The sequence below is a fragment of the Protopterus annectens genome, chromosome 12.part0 (genome assembly GCF_019279795.1).
Source record: "Protopterus annectens isolate FY-2018-M chromosome 12.part0, PAN1.0, whole genome shotgun sequence".
NCBI classification, from domain to species: Eukaryota; Metazoa; Chordata; order Ceratodontiformes; family Protopteridae; genus Protopterus; species Protopterus annectens.
Window position 1 is genome coordinate 781,209,325 of NC_056746.1, and position 16,504 is coordinate 781,225,828.

Genomic DNA, 16,504 nt, shown 5'->3' on the forward strand with positions numbered 1-16,504 from the left:
TGGTGATAAATCTTGCTGTTTTGTGGTATGTTTGTTGGAGTTTGGACAAGGTTGTGGACTGAATGTTAGTTAGGACAGGGGCAGCATATAAAAGGGAGGGGAGGAGAAGTGCCTGTGCCACGGAGAGTCTAGCACTGGAAGTTAAACATTTTCTGTTATGATAAAGTGGGCTAGTTTTTGGTGAGTTTTTATGTAGGTTAAATTTGAGTTCATTGTCAATGATGGCACCTAAAAGCTTTGTGTGGGGTTCAGGTTGTATGACAGTGTTATTAGAGAATGTGATAACAAAGGTGGACTTATGATGGGAGAGCAAACATGGGAAAAGCAGCAGGAGTTTGGTTTTCTTTGGGTTTAGGATGAGAAAATTATCACAGACACTTTTCAATAGATAGAAAGGCGTCTTGCATTAGGGTATGGAGTTCAGAGATATTGCTAGAGATAGAGATGAGAGTCAAATCGTCAGCGTATTAGATAAGGGCCGATTGATTGCAGGATGTATATAGTTCATTAGTAAAAATATTAAACAGAAGGGGGCCCAGGACAGAACCCTGTGGAACACCTGCTGTGACGGGAATGGAGGGAGAGCAGATTGAGAGCCATCTGACAGATTGTAGCCTACCAGAGAGGTAGCTGGACCAGGACAGGGAGGCAGGAGATGGGATGAGCATGAGGCAGGAGATGGGATGAGCATGAGGCAGGAGATGGGATGAGCATGAGGCAGGAGATGGGATGAGCATGAGGCAGGAGATGGGATGAGCATGAGGCAGGAGATGGGATGAGCATGGATAGCTTAGACAGCAGTAGAGGGTGGGAGACTGTCAAAAGCTTTGGAGAGGTCAAAGGAAAAGGCAGGATGAGAGTTGGTTACTGTCATGGGCCTCAGTGATACTACAAGTAACTGAAAGGAGGGCAGTAGCTGTGCTATGGCTTGGCCGAAAACCATGTTGAGTGGAGTAAGGAGGTTTTGTTGAGGAGATAGTTGAGAATTTGCGACTGAAAGCATTTTTCAAAGTATCTAGAATAGAAGAGATAGGATGGCGAAGGGTCTATAGTTGTATGGGTCAGTTGAGTTTCCTCCTATATTCAGGGGGATGGTGAAGGATTTCCAGATGAAAGGAACACTTGCTTCTTGAATGGATCTGTTAATTAGTATGGATACAGGATAGGCTATAGATTCAGCAGATGAAGGAAGGAGGAAAATTATCTGTGGAGAGAAAGCAAGGTTTAAGCTTCAGAAGAAGAGATTCAATGTGGGAAGTGGAACAGGCTGAAAGGAGAAGAGGTTTGTGTTGGGTGGGTTAGAAAGTGTAGGGGGCAGTTGTGTTGGAGCTGGAGGGTGTGAGTTTTTTTAATTGTGTCAATGAAGTGCTTATTAAGGAGGGTAGCAGCTTCTGAAGGAGGTTTATTTGAGAAAGGGGGGGTTGGAAGGGCAGCCTGGAGAAAGAATTTTGTTTGGAGTTGACCAAAATTTACAAGGGTTGGATAGGTTATTGATTTTGGGAAATATGCAGTATGAATTTTTTTTTTGTCCTTAATGATTTGTTTCTTGGCAAGATTCTGCAGTTCTCCATTTCTGCACTAGGGATAGTTTTTTGTTTTGATCCAGGCTTTCCAGGCACTCTCTCTTATGCATTATAGATCTAGTATCCTTAGAAAGCCAGAGGGCATGGTTAGATTTCATTTCAATTCTCCTAGAGGGGACAAGGGAGTTCAGGGTGTCCAAGAAGATGCTGTTAAATTTACTCACTGCTTCACCGAGAGGGATCTGCCCGAGGATGGGCTTGTCAATACTAGACAGTATGGAGTTCAACTGGGAGATAAGTTAGAGTTTACAATAGTCATAAAGGTACGATTTGGGTAGTGTGTCTTAGAATAGAAATCGGAAGATGGTCACTTAAGGAATCTGGTAGAATAGATGGATTATGGTAGCGGTTAGGGGAGTTAGTGAGGATCCAGTCAATAGTGGAGCTGGAGGAATTTATTGATCATCTCCATAATTCTTTCCATAGCTCTACATACAAGACTAGTGAGACTTGTGAGTCTGTAGTTTCCAGGGTCTGCAGATGGCCCGCCTTTGGGCAGAGGGATGGCTATTGCCTTTCTCCATTCATGAGGCATGAAGCCTGCAGGCTACAGTTAAACAGTAATTCCAGAGGCCCTTACAGGTCATGTCTCATGCTATTTAGAAGGCATCCTGTGATACTGTCTGGGCCCATTGATGCAGTGTTCTTGGTCTTACAGAAAGCATTAAAGACCTGTTCCCTAGTGATACTAGGGGGGAGTTATATTTGATACTTCCTGAGAGAAGGTTGAGGTGGAGAGAGGAGTAAAGTTGGAGCTGAATTTATCTTCAGCCAGGTGGTTTGCTATATCTTCTGGCTCAATATACGTGGCTCCATTTACAATGAGCTCTGCACACAATTGTATGTATTGCCTTTGAGGTTGCACACGACTAAAGAATGTTTTGTGGTTGTCCTGCAATTCCACCAGGGTGGCTTGTTTTTTGGTTAGTTCTGTACTTCTTCCTGGTGGGTACAGCTGCCTCTATGCAGCTATTAACATGCTTGCAGAGGATTTCTGTGAACAGTTCTGCATAGACAGAAGTGTTCACATGGTTTATGGGGGCTTGAAATTTTGGGAGGTTCTCACTCAACAGCAGGAGGTTAGCCTTAAAATAGTTCCTGAACATTCCAGGTTTAGCTGGGGGTCCAGGTTTTATTTTTACTTCAAAGACGACCATTTTGTGGTCTGACCTTACCAGGAAAGGCATTACAGTAGGGGGTGTGCGGCAGTCTCCCATATTAGTGTGGACCAGATCCAGTATGGCTGCACCAGTTTGGTGTACTGACTATCTGGTCCAGGGAGTTTGTGTTTACAAAATCCAAGAATCTCCGTCTCCAAGTTTGGTGTTGTATAGTATTCCCAGTTAATAGTGGGGTATTTAAAGTCATCCATGAATATGGTATTGGGTTGGGTGGTTAATGTTTCCAAGTTTAAATACATGGTATGGGTTTCCTGGGTCATACAGGGGGAGCTATATCTTGCAAGGAAGTGGTACTGGATTTTACCTCTGGTTATTTGAACATGGAGCAACTCAAGTGCATTGTACTGTTTGACCACCCTTCAAGTATATTTATTTTTGAGGTAAATAGAGACTCCTCCATCTTTAGTCCTCGCATGTGAAGTAGCTGGCCTAAATGCGTGGAAGGCATTTTAACCTTGCACTGTTGGTGTGCTCTCCATGGCTTTAAACCATGCCTCAGTGACCACACAGACGTCAGCATTCTCTAGGGAAAAGGGAACTTCTAGGGAGTGGAGTTTTAGACTTCCAGCATTGAGCAGTAAAACCTTTAGATTTTCTTGGTTTTGATTTGCTATGTCAGAAGTACTTTCAGTTTGGCATTGCCTAAAAAAGGCATTTAAGGGGGAAGACCATGTTTTAGCTAACCGTCAAAAGCCTAGAGGGGAGAGGTGCAGACCATCCCTGGCAAAGCAGCGTGGTCTGCTAACCATCTCCTTCCATGCTGACAAATACTGCACCCATTTGAATGGCATAAGAAACTAAGCCAATTATTCAAGTCAATCATCTTTTGTTCGTATTGTGGCATCATCCTTGAAGGTAAAATGCTGCTCAATGTTAGGCTCATACCAGCCTGAGACACATATTCCGAGAGCTCCATGATGCGTCTCTTCATATAGTCTACAGAGGCATGTCTCAGAGGTAATTTATTCCCACATGGACTACGAGTGTGTCATACTGGTAACTGTGGTCCAATGATTTGACTGCATGCATGTGGCAGATCCTAGCCCCAGATAAGCAACTGACTGTAACTTTCTCCTTACTCAGTCTGGTGAGAGGGACATCAGTCTGTCTCATGACGGAGTCTCCAATGACTAGAATGTTGGATTGTGTCGTGACTTGCTTTATGGGCTTAGGAGTACAGCCTCCATGAGATGCGTCTATATTTGTTGGTGTGTGTGTTTTGAAAGAGCGAGTTTGGGGCTGCTGAGGGTATTTGCTATGTATTCTCACCAAGGAGGTCTTTGGGGTTTAGGGAGGTTACATTTAAATGCCTCATCTTACATGGGTATATGTTTCTGCTTTGAATTGTGTGTGATCAGTGCAGTGTGTATACTACTGACAACGTTATTGACATTAGGAGTACTTTTATGTGAGAACTTTGCCTCCAGTGACATTGTGTAAATACAGCTCTCATATACCATATCAGTTTGAGAATTAACTGGTTGTCGGTAAACATGAGAATTTCTACATTCCCTCAGGATGCCCATATCCACAAAACCTTGCAGATCAGGCTAGTTAGGCTGATGGGCCTATAACTGCCTGGGTCAGTGGACGCTCCACCTTTGCGCAGAGAGATAACTGTGGCTATCCTCCATTTTGCTGGGACAAAGCCGGTGTACAGGCTTTGGTTGAATAATGTGCCTAGTGGTGCAGAGAGCTCTTGCCCGAACTCATGCAAGACACAGCCAGAAATGTTCTTGGGTCCCAAGGAGGCTGTATTTTTTGCCTTTGAGAAAGCATTAATATCCTGCTCCCTGGTGGAGAGGATGGCAGGTGCTGGAGATGTCCTGGTTAACTAATGGGGGGGGGGTTTGCTGAACTTGTCTGCCAGTAGGTTGGCTACATCTATGGCGTTTGTGGACATGGTATTATTGACCTCCAATTCAGAGCTGATTTGGAGTTACCTTGGAGATTGCAGACATATGCAAAGAAGGCCCTGTGATTGTCCTTAGTGGACGTGACTAATTTGGACTCAAAGTTAGCCTTAGTGGATTTCACCAGTGACCTTATTAGCTTGTTCAGACAAAGGAGAGATTGCTTCCAACTTGGCACCTGCTCCTCCTTGGTCCTGGACAGCATTTTTTTTTTCATTTTATTAGAGTCTCTGTTTATTGCTGATGTCCACCAGACAAGTTTAACTCTTCCTTGCGGGAGATGACTTAGTCCTGTCAGGTATTGCCAAGTCAATGCAGCTATACAAGTACTCAATTTTTTGGTGTAGACTTGGGCATTATTGCTCAATTAAAATGAAGGGATGGGGGCTGTGAACCTGCTTATACCTGTTCTCAGAAGGCAGAAGTCAGCTTTGGAAAATGTTGTTTTGTTTGACACTGGCAAAGGGGGGGGGGGGGTCAGGGGAGATGGTAAGATCAGACCATAATGCAATCACTTTCGAAGTCACCAAGAAGAGGACACTGTAGGGGTGCTACAGTGGCTACTCATGTTGGTTAGTACCAGGTCCAGGATATTTTCACCTTTTTTGGGCATGTCGACCAGCTGATCCAATGCACTAGCATAGACGTCCAGGCATTCATGTTTAAGCTAGAATAGGTCTTCCACTCTATGGTTGGGTAGTTAAAATCACCCAGGTCAGGGTAGAGCATTGAATCTTGATAGATTCATGCAAGTCCAGATAGATGGAGTGGACCTCCTGGGCCATGGTTGGGGGTCTCTACCTAGCTATGATTTGAAAAGGTGTTTTGTCAATAGTTAACTACACCTGGACTGTCTCCTGTGCGCCCTACTGTTTGACCAGCCTGGAGATGTGTAAATCTTTGATAAATACTGAGACTCCACCTCCTTGGGTTTTGTAGCCTTCAGTTTGGTATAGTAGGACAAAACCTGGTTGGCTGGGGCGTTCTCTGCAGCTTTATTTTATTTTACATTTGTTTACCGGGATAGTCCAACTGAATACATGCCCATTTTCAGTGGAGGACCAGGGAGAAAAGCTCCAAAAATACATTCAAACTGTTACATTTTTACAGTTTAAAAACACAAATAAGATTTTTACACAGATGTAAACAAAAGATACACAAATTACTACATTTTTACTCAGATGGAAAATTCTACACAGTGTTTTTAAGAATGATAGGATAATGAATGCCTAGTAGGCTAACCTGGTAGTAGCTCCAAGGAGATCATAGGATTTATAAGTTAAGAAACAAAGTGTAGGCAAAAGTCCTCCATGTGCACACGAGTGATGGTTAGAGTTAGTCTGGATTAGGACATAGACATTAAACAAAGTACTGAATCAGACTTTTCTTGAACTGAGCTAGAGAGAGTTCAGAAGCAAGATTAGCAGAAAGAGAATTCCAAGTTTTGCCAACAGAGTTAGCAAATAGATACTTACAGGCTGTGTTGTTGGATTTGAGAGTTTGAACTAGTAGTCTTTCAAATGAACGAAGTGCGCTAAGGTTACTGTAGGGGGTGATGAGGTTTTTAAGTACGGGTGTATTATCTGGTTGGTTCAGGACCTTGTGTGCAACTACTAGTTGGTTAACCTGAAGTAGGTTAGGCAGTTCAAGTCATCCTAGTAGATTTAGGTTATGACAGTGATGAGTTCTGTAGGCTGCATCGGTAGCAAATCTAGCAATGTGACTGTAGCTGCTAGAAAGTTTATTAAGGTCAGTTTTGCTGAGGTTTGTAAATGGAGGGGAAGTATAGAGGAAGGTGGAGAGTAGATGTGTACGAGCAATTACAGTTCTGGCTAATGACGTTAGGAAGGGCTTGATCCTATATAGTGAGCCAAGTTTTTTATTAATTGCTTTAATAGCTTTATTGATCTGCAGATCAAACTTAAGGTTATTACCTATTATAACTCCTAACAGTTTGGTTGAGGAATCTGGGGAAATAATGGTGCTGTTGTTGGATTGTAATGTAAAGGTTATAGGACAGACCTGTGTCTGGAGGAGAAAAGCAGTTTGGTTTCATTAGGATTTAACATGAGATAACTGTTAAGGAGCCAATTTTCAACTGTATTAAAAAGTATTTTGGGATAGAATCTGCGACTCTGCAGATGAAGTGCCGGGCCATACTAAAGTGGAGTCATTCGCATATTGAATGCACCTTATACAAATCACTGATGAAAATGGAAAATAGTGGACCTAGTATGGAGCCTTGAGGTACTCCGAGGGTGATGGGTTAAAGGATGAATAGTTTGCTCTGCCATATGACAGCCTGTTTCTACCACTGAGATATGATAAATCATTGGATGGCCTGGTCCTCTAGGGAGATGGATTTCAAAGTGTTTGAGTATTTGGTGGTTTACCATATCAAAGGCTTTTGAAAGATCGAAAGAGACAGCAGAGGAAAGTTTATTATTGTTTCGGTGTTAATGACGTTAGAGAAGGAGAGGAGGGCTGAGGTTGTACTACGGAATGGTCTAAAGCCATGTTAGGTGTTGGCTAGAAAATTATTATGGATAAGATGGTTCAGCAGATGACTGTGGATGCATTTTTCCATAATTTATCCAAGGGTGACAGAATAGCTATGGCAGTTTTGAAAGTTTAGTAGAACTGCCCCCTTTATGGAGTGGGATAACATGGGACATCTTCCAGATGGAGGGAATGGATGCTTAAAGTTGTAGTTTTATTGATCAGGATAGTAATGGGCTATAATGGGTAGTAATATCTGCAGCTTTTTGTAGATATTCTACAGGGAGGAGATCAGCCGACAGGGTGGTAGGCTTTAGTTTTTTTCAAGTAATTTTTGGACCAAAGATGTGCAAACTGGCTTGAAGTTAAAGGGGAGTTGGGAGCAGAGTGTAGTGGCCAGAGAATATGGGCATCCAGGGGATAATTGGTTTTGTTTCATTTCTTAGCTGTCTGTATCAAAGTTGATCTATGGCATTTTTTGTGGTCAAAGTGACCCAAGCCCCTAAGTGGCATTTTATGTCTGGTTTCTTTTGACAGCCAAGAAGCAACTTGTTTTGGTTCCAATAGTCCATGCTGGTGCATGGGTGTTAAGGATGGATAGGAATTTGGTATTAAAGTAATTTACTGCTTCAAGTGGTAATTGTTTCAGAACTGACCAACTGTAAGACTTGAGTTCATTTTGGAAATTTGTGCAGTTGAAATTCTTATTGAACCAGATTTCAATGACTCCAGATATGTCAGCATCTTCCAGGGCAAGGAATGATTGCAATGAGTGCAGTTTCATGTTAAGACTCCTAGCGTTTAGCAGCATAACCTTTACATTTTGTTTTAAAAGAATTTTTCATGTTGGTAATTTTGTCATCATAACTTTGCCTAAAAAAAGCACTACGGGGCAGGCAAAAGCCTTTGCCAGAAGCCTAAAGCCCACAGGAGACAGATTAAGGGAATCTCTAGCAAAGCATCGTGGTCTGTCAACCATGTCCTCCCAGGCTGTCAGGTACTGGATTCCCAAGAATGACACCAGAAACCAAGCCAATTGTTAAAATCAATCATTTTCCGTTTGTAGTGAGGCATCACTCTGGGTGATGGTAGGATGCTGCTTAACGCTAGGGACATACCTGCCTGGCACACATTCAGCGAGCTCAATCATGTCTCTCTGCATATTGTTCAGAGAGCTACATATCAAGTCATTCACACCAACATGGACTATGAGAGTCATAACAGTACCTGTTTTTGATAGATTTGATATGGCAGATTCTAGCACCTGACAAATGACTTACCGTGACTTTCCCCTTGTCTAGCCTGGTGAGGGGCACATCTGTGTGTCTCAAAATAGTCACCCCTATGACTAGTTATGTTGGGTTTGTGGCTGGGCCTTAGAGGCTGTGATTCAAAGGCATGTGTGCTATGTGTGGTGCTTGGTGCAGTGGGTTGTGATGTGTGTGCGCGCGCTTTCGCCTCAGAGGTCTCTATTGTTTAGGTATGTTTTTTGTTGAGAACCTCCACATATGTAGTAATGTACTGTACAGGTGTGGGGGGTTTGTGGCGTTTGTGCAGGCAACCTTCTAATTGCCAGATGTACTGGCTTGTGATTGAGACAGCAAGGATTCTAGGCTCTTATGTAATTGCATCTCTCACATATTGCGTTCCAAAGTGGTAGAAGAAGAGGGTTGTCCGTGTACATGAGGCAGTTCCTACACCGTCTCAAGATGCCCATTTCAACTAGACTAGCAGGATAAACCAAAGGAAACTGTCCATCCATGGTTAAGGATGGTAGAGTGGGTGCTATCAAAATACAGTATCTATAGACGTGAGTAGGGCTGGATAAAATCGCAGTAGTTGCAAGTCTCACAGGAGTGCTGGTTAAGGGAAAAAATGCAAATGAGATGCCTCGCAATGGGTTAAAACAATGTAGCAGCAGTGCAGAATGAGCAAACAATCGCAACATCATGCGAACACAGAGTTTAAAAACTAATCTTTTATTTATGCATACAGCGGTATCAGTTTTTCTTTAGCCAAGCTATCAGACTCGCTGTTCCTTACAAAACCTAAACTGAAGACAGGATACGTCTTACCATGGATGTCCACAGACAACTCCAATTCTACATTATCAGAGCAAACCTTTGCAGGATCTCAGTTGTTCTTTAAGTGTTAGTTTGTTAAGTGCAACAAAGGGAGGCTGGGGAGGGCTTGGGGGATATCAGAAAAGTATCAATAGTGCCAACAAAGCAACACTTCTCATGGAGGATAATGAAGTAATGCTATCTGGACAACAGTCCAGTGGAGAACCTTACACTATGTGTTGATGCTCTTAGTGCAGCCTAGGTGACAAAAAAAAAAAATCAAATTAATGATGACCTGAGCTCAGCTGAGCAATCATCAACCAGAAGAACTGACGTTGTCAGTACTGAACTTAAGGGGGGGGGCAAAACTACGATTACCACATTAGTGGCAACTTCCTAAGCACAAAACCTGTGGCGAGAGACCTGGGTACACAAGTTGACAACAATCTCACAGTGGACCATCATGCAGCAGCAGTGGTCAGAAAAGCCTTTTACTTGGTTCATCTCATAAGTAAAGGGACTGCATCCAGAAAAAAGGTGGTTATTACCTCTCTGTAACTCATCCCTCTAATGAGGCCAATAACATGAGTACAACACCCAGTTTATATGTACCTCTCCAAACACCTGCACCAACTGGAAAGGCCACAGAAGTACCCCACAAAGAAAATCCATGGCCTCCAACACCCATCCTATGTGGACAGGGTCAAATCACCATCACTACTCTGTATCGTACAGATTGCTCACAGGTGACCTGTTCATAGGTAGGTACTAGGCTATTGGCCCTAGGGCCTATATAAGCCTAGCCAAACAGTACCCTGGCTTTTGCCACCCAAGAAAATTATTTTCCTGTGCCCTGTCAAGCAAAGCCACAGAAGTGATCCCCAGGGTGAGTTTCCTATCTCCCATCCAATCATCAAGATTTTTCTTGGAAGAGTGCTAATGAGGAGGTTTGTTTGATATAGATAGGTAGTTTGTTTCAGAGTATGGGAATTCTCTGAGACAGGAATCTATCCCTCCAGCATGTTCCGTTTATTAAGGTGACAAGGTTTTAAGTCCCTAGAGCGTGTAGCTTGGAGGGATTGGGATTTCTTTACGTGGAGCATGTCCCAATAGCTCTGGGTTTGACATATATCTTTGTATGTTAGGCAGAGACCGCCTCTGAGTAGGCGATATGCAACAGATTAAAGCTGGAGTTTTCTGAGACGGTCTGCGTAGGGCATCTGTTTGAGGCCGGCAATCCTCTGCGAGGTATTTCTGTGGCCTTTCCAGTTGTTGTAGATGTCTTGTGAGGTACATACCAAAAAGGGCATTGTACACTATAATGGGTCTAATGAGTGATGAGTAGAGGGGAACAATTACCTCTTTTTTCCTGGATGAGAAACCTTTTGTGATTAGGTGTGCCACGTAGAAAGACTGCCTGACTACTGTGGCGATGTGATTGCCAAAGGAGAGACTACTGTCCCCTTGTGTCCCAAAGTCTCATCACACTTTCGGTGGTAGTTCATGGGTACAGAGTTTTTACCAAAAGGGATGACAATGCACTTTTTGGCATTGAGCTTGAGACCATGTTTTTGACACCAGGCATCTGTCTCAGTGAGGCCCTTTTCTAGGATAATCCACATAGTTGGGAAATTTGATTATGGCTCCTAGTTTGCAGTCATCTGCGAACTTTGTTAGCCAAAGACCTTCTGTGTTAGCCTGTACTTCAGAAAAGTAGATACCAAACAGGTGAGGACCCAGGACTGAACCCTGTGGTACTCCACTTGTCACTGGTCTGAAGTTAGATTTCGAGTCTGCTACTTTCACAGTGTGGGTTCAGTGGGTTGTGATGTGTATGCGCGTAACCCATCTTGTGGCACAGCGATTTATACCTAGTTTAGTGTGTTTGTTTACAATTCCAGAGTGGGGGATGGTGTTGAAAACCTTGGCGAGATCTAGATAGGCTGTGTGCACCACCTTACCCTCATCTACAGCTTTGGTGACCGCTTCAAAGAAGTCTTATTAGGTTTAGGAGACATGATCTGCCTTTTACAAACCCGAACTTGGGTAGGGTCCAGAGTTTGGAGATTACCAGTGTTATTGTTTATAGGTTCCATGATGATATGCTCCATAGCCCTGCAGACCAGGCTCGTCAGGCTAATGGGGCGGTAGTTCCCGGGGTCCATGGTGGCTCCCCCTTTGTGGAGTGGGATAACCGTTGCTGTGCACCATTCAGTGGGCACATAGCCTAAGGTGAGGCTATGATTGAACATGGTACTTAGGAGGGGTGCCAGTTCATTCTGTAGTTCATGTAGAACACAGCCTGGGATGTTGTCAGGTCCCACGGATGCTATGTTCTTGGCTTTGGATAGTGTGTTTTTTACCTGTCCAGCCGTGATTACAGGAACTTTGCATTCTTCTGGTATAGAGATGGGCCCTTTAGGGGATGATAGGTGGGTAAAGTTAGCACTGAACCTATCTGCCAGGATGTTGGCAATATCAGTTGGTTCTGTATATTTAGTGCCATTGTGCTGTAACTCAGAGCAGATCTGAGTGTTGCCATTGAGATTCTTGACACAGCTATAGAATGCTTTGTGGATGTCTTTAGAGTCGGTGGCGATTTTATGAGTGATCTCAGCTTCTTATTGAGGCTGACCAGGGAGTTTCTCCAATCATGGGATTTTACTCTTTTTTTGCAACAGTTTCTTTCTTCTTGCAACAGTTTCTTTCTTCTGTTGTAGAGTTTGTTTATAGCAGGGGACCACCAGATTGGCTTCCTTTTTTTGAAGGATAGCATCTTGGTTCGGTTAGGGATTGCACGATCCATGCACTCGTGCAAGTGCTTATAAAGTGCATATGTGTAGGATTCAGCAGTCATACCTCTATTGTTCATCAGCATGGGTGTCGTGATGTTTACCACTTCTGTCTTAAGAAGCGTGAAGTTGGCTTTGGAGAATTTTTTTTACTGTGGTTTCCCTAATGCGGGATGGGGGAGGGATGTGGATGTCTAGGGTGATTAGCTTGTGGTCAGATCTGACCGAGGAATTGACATCTGGTGTGGAGCACCGATTGCCCATGTTGGTAATCAGGTCTAGGATATTGCTGCCCCTGGTGGGGGGGGGGTGGATAAGTTGATCCAAGGCATTGGAATTTATGAATTCCAGAAAACGTTGAGCACAAGAGTTGGTACGCGAGTAGTTTTCCCAGTTAATGGTGGGGTAGTTGAAATCGCCCATTATTAGGGTGTTAGGTTGTACCCTAATATTTTCCAGTGTATCAAGAAATGAGGAGTGGGAATCTTGGGGCATGGTGGGGGATCTGTAGCAAGCTACAATTTGGATTGTGGTCTTGCCCAGAGTTAGTTGCACTTGGATAATCTTGGATGCATTATGCTGAGCAACTAGCCTGGAGGTGTGGATATCCTTAATGAATATGGACATGCCTCAGTCTTTAGTGTTTCGGTCCAGGTTAGGTGGCCGAAAGGCGTGGTATGAATTATATGCAGGGGTACTCTCTGGTGCCTTGAACCAGGTCTCTGTCATTGCACAGATGTCGATGTTCTCCATTTTAAGGAGTGCCTTGAGCGAGTGCATTTTGAGGTTTAGACTTCTAGCATTGAGTAGCAATACCCTCAGATTCTTCTTGCTTGTACCCGTTATGGTGGTGAATTTGTCATTTGAACCTTGCCTAAAAAAGGTACTATAGGGGTGGCTAGAGCCTTAGCCAGTATCTGGAATCCCAGGGGTGACAGGTGCAGGCCATCTCTGGCAAAGCATCGTGGTTTGTTGATCATGTCATCCCAAGCAGACAGATATTGGATCCCCTTAGGACACCAGAAGCTTAGCTAATTGTTGAAGTCAATCATTTTGTCCTTGTACTGTGGTATCATTCTGGGTGATGACAAGATGCTACTCAGGGCTAGGGTCATGCCTGCCTGGGCTACAAGATTGGACAGCTCCTCCATGTCCCTTTTCATGTAGTCCAGGGAGGTACATCTCAGGTCATTCAAACCAACATGGACAATGACAGAGTCATATTTGTACATGTTGTGGAGTGACCCGAGTGCATGCATTATGTGGCAGATCCTGGCACCCGACAGGCAGCTGACAGTAACTTTCTCCTTGTTTAACCTGGTGAGTGGAACATCAGTGTGTGCCAGACTAGAGAGTCACCTATGACTAGAGTGTTGGGTACGCTGTTATGCCTTATGGGCTGTTCTTTCACCTACAAGGCAATCTCAGACCCTGCTCTACTGGAGATACTCCATATCTATAAGTCTAACTCCTTGCCTAGTACCCAACTGAAAGGCTTAAATCTAACATGCGACATTAACAAAACCTGCTTGAAAGACAGGTTTGTCTCCCAGAGGCTGCCGCATCTCAGGAACAGACTCCCCATACATGTCAAGCAAAGTACGTCGCCGACCCTCTTCAAGCACAACCCCAATGAGTGGAGGATTCACCCGTTTCCTTCACTGACAGGGGTGACGGGTGCGGATTGTGGTTTCTTTTCTGGGGATAAACTCTTGGCTAGGGGTTTAAGGGCCCCAGAGCCATTAGCCCAGTAATCTCCTATGATCCTTTGACAACTGTTCATCATCTGGCTACAACTAAGACAGCTGTGTGGAGAACAGTTCAGTGCATGAGCACTCTAAGCAACAACTAAAAACAAAAACAAAGAAAAAAAAATGATGCTCAGACTTCAGTTTAGTAAATACAAACCATCCATGGCACTGATGGAATTCATTCTGTCAAGCAGCAGTCTGGATGTGTGTGTACCCTACACCACCTTGGATGACAGGTTCCAGGGATCACTGCTCACTATGAGAGACCAAACAGTTTATGTTCAAATCAAGCCAATGCCAGTTTGCCTTCTTTTTGTTCCACCAGCGATGGCCTACAAAATAGGTACTTGCACAGTACATACATTAAGGTCATTCATGGCTTTCAGATTGGTTCTAATTTACTGAAATGAGATTTAAGGTTTTATATAAAATTTCAATTTATGTGATTTTTTGTGCTCTGAAGAAGTCTGTTTCAATTAAATTATAACAGTGCTTAACCTGGTTTATTTGGTAGGGTCCAGTGTACTTTTTTTTTTTTTTTTTTTTTTAAAGTTTTATTAATGACATACTCAGTTGGTTTGAGTCAATTGTTTTGGAGGTACTGGTATTAGTTTTCATTGCATTTCTCTAGTTGTTATCTTGCATATATGTTTGCTGGTTTACCTACTTTCATGTAAAACCTGGACTTGTTCATGTTTATTATGACTGTATATTTACTCAATAAGAAAGACTTGTGGCAAAAAAATACTGCCCCTCATTCTCTACCATGACCATCTATTTGTTGTCACCAATCCAATCATTTGTGCTTGTCCACACTCACAATGTTCAGCTGAAACGCACACACACTAACTGGGTGTACGGGATGATTCTCCCAAATCACTGTTCAAAGCCATGGGTGTCAGATGATGTACACAAACTATACAGCTGAATCAGCTTGGATTTCTTTCTTTTTTTTTTTTTTTATATACACTACTAAAATGTAAACTAGTCTTTTTTTTTTTTTTTTTTTTTTTTTAAGAATTGTTAACTCTGGCTGTGATAACTTAAGATTGTTTTTGTGCAATTAATGAATGCATGTTTCTGGTATGACTGGACCACCTGCATTTACTTTCCATATTCTGGCACTGACATCAGTGCTTCACACTCATACCAACAGTTATGTGAATGGATCCATGTCAAGCTATAATGCAGCACAGAGGGGTGCTATGAGTACTGGTGTAAATGGACCTCTACGAAACTGGCTACTGTAATACGTTACAGAGGCTTGGCACAATACAGTGTTACAAGCAAAGTACTACCAACCAAAAAACAGTTTGTGTGATGTGGGGATAGAAATGTACCACAACCACCAAAAAGCAAGTGTTCATCATGTTGTGTACTATGTACTACAAAGCCATTACAGGATCTCTACCTTTTACCATGATGGGAGTGTAACACTGCTTGATGCCATACTAACTTTTGAGAAAGGGATGGGTATGGCTCGACTTTACACAATTTCAAAAACCTGGCTACGCCGTGTGTTATGCGTGTAATCCTCTGTATGGTATTAACAACTGTTTTATTAGTTAAGCAATGAAAACAAATCAACTGCCTCACTGTCACTCAATAGTTCTTTTGGCAGAATCCCGACAGCACTTCAGTAATGATACCAGTAGTGTGAAAACAGTACAATTTGGGTCAAGAAGAGTCATTCTGCTGACTCTACTGCGCTTTTTTCGCACACAAGGATGCGTAGAGCCATCTATGTGTTAATTACACTGCAGAAGGCACAAATTCCACTACAACTCAACTTTTTCAGTGACTGAAAAAGACCAATATTTTACTCACAACTTTCTCACAAACTTCTGAAAAAGGCAAGTTATTCAAGTGCATTTTTACCTTCTATAGCGTTGTTTACTTCTTGAATGAAAAGCTGGAGTTTCATCACTAGCGTGGCTGCATAGCCATCTACTTTGCCAGGGACATCTTTTTGTACTGCTTTAAACGCCCCATTTATCCAGTCTTTGACGTCAAACTCAGCATCCAAAAATTTGGAAAAATCCATGTTATTTTGTTATAAAACAGCGTAACAACAAGCCACAAGTTCATAAATTTATCTAAAGTTAAAGATGGAGAAGTAAGACATTGACGCAATATGCAAGACAACAAAAAGAAACCCTTAATCACAACGACTAGGACTACACATGGAATTCGTAAGAATTCGGGCAAGGTAAAAACTTCATCATAACTGCAAGTCTGATAACGAGTGGAAGATAACGTCATACGTCAGTTACTTCCCGTGCCAGAACAGGATATAGGAATGGTCACGTGTGTATGACGGCTTTTTTTCTGTTTGCTGTGCGACGCTTTCTTTGTATATGCCGTAAGTGTTCAGATGTAGTTGTTTTTCTGTTCAGTGGGCTAAAATCACTGGCACATATTTGAATTTGAAATAAAAAAATGGTATGGTGTTGCCATCTGGGCGACAGTGTAGTGTACTGGCTGACCAGATGCGCAGTAACAAGCCACGCTCAAAGCCCTCCCCCGTAGTTGTACGTCAGTCGGACCGATTGAATATTCATCTGGTGTCAATGAATTTTGATGCCAATGTATTTGAGAATGCATTTTCCGAATATAAAATGTAAAACAAGCCACAATGTCTAAAACATGCATTTTCCGAACATAAAACCGAAAACATTGCTGCATTTAAAATAAAAATCCATTTCCGAATAAAAATATCTTT

At 42.8% G+C, this 16,504-nt stretch overlaps 1 protein-coding gene across 2 annotated transcripts in view; it reads right to left on the minus strand.

The window, feature by feature from the left end:
* The window catches only part of COG7 (component of oligomeric golgi complex 7), a 4,201,489-nt gene extending 4,185,240 nt beyond the window's left edge, over positions 1–16,249 (minus strand). Inside the window, exon 1 of one of the 2 annotated variants that reach the window (XM_044089821.1) lies at positions 15,661–16,247. In XM_044089821.1, the coding sequence (XP_043945756.1) occupies positions 15,661–15,826 (166 nt within the window). In that variant the 5' untranslated portion in view covers positions 15,827–16,247. Of the gene's footprint in view, positions 1–15,660 lie in introns of both variants that reach the window. The other variant, XM_044089822.1, reaches the window with a different exon arrangement.
* Positions 16,250–16,504: the final 255 nt, after the last annotated feature.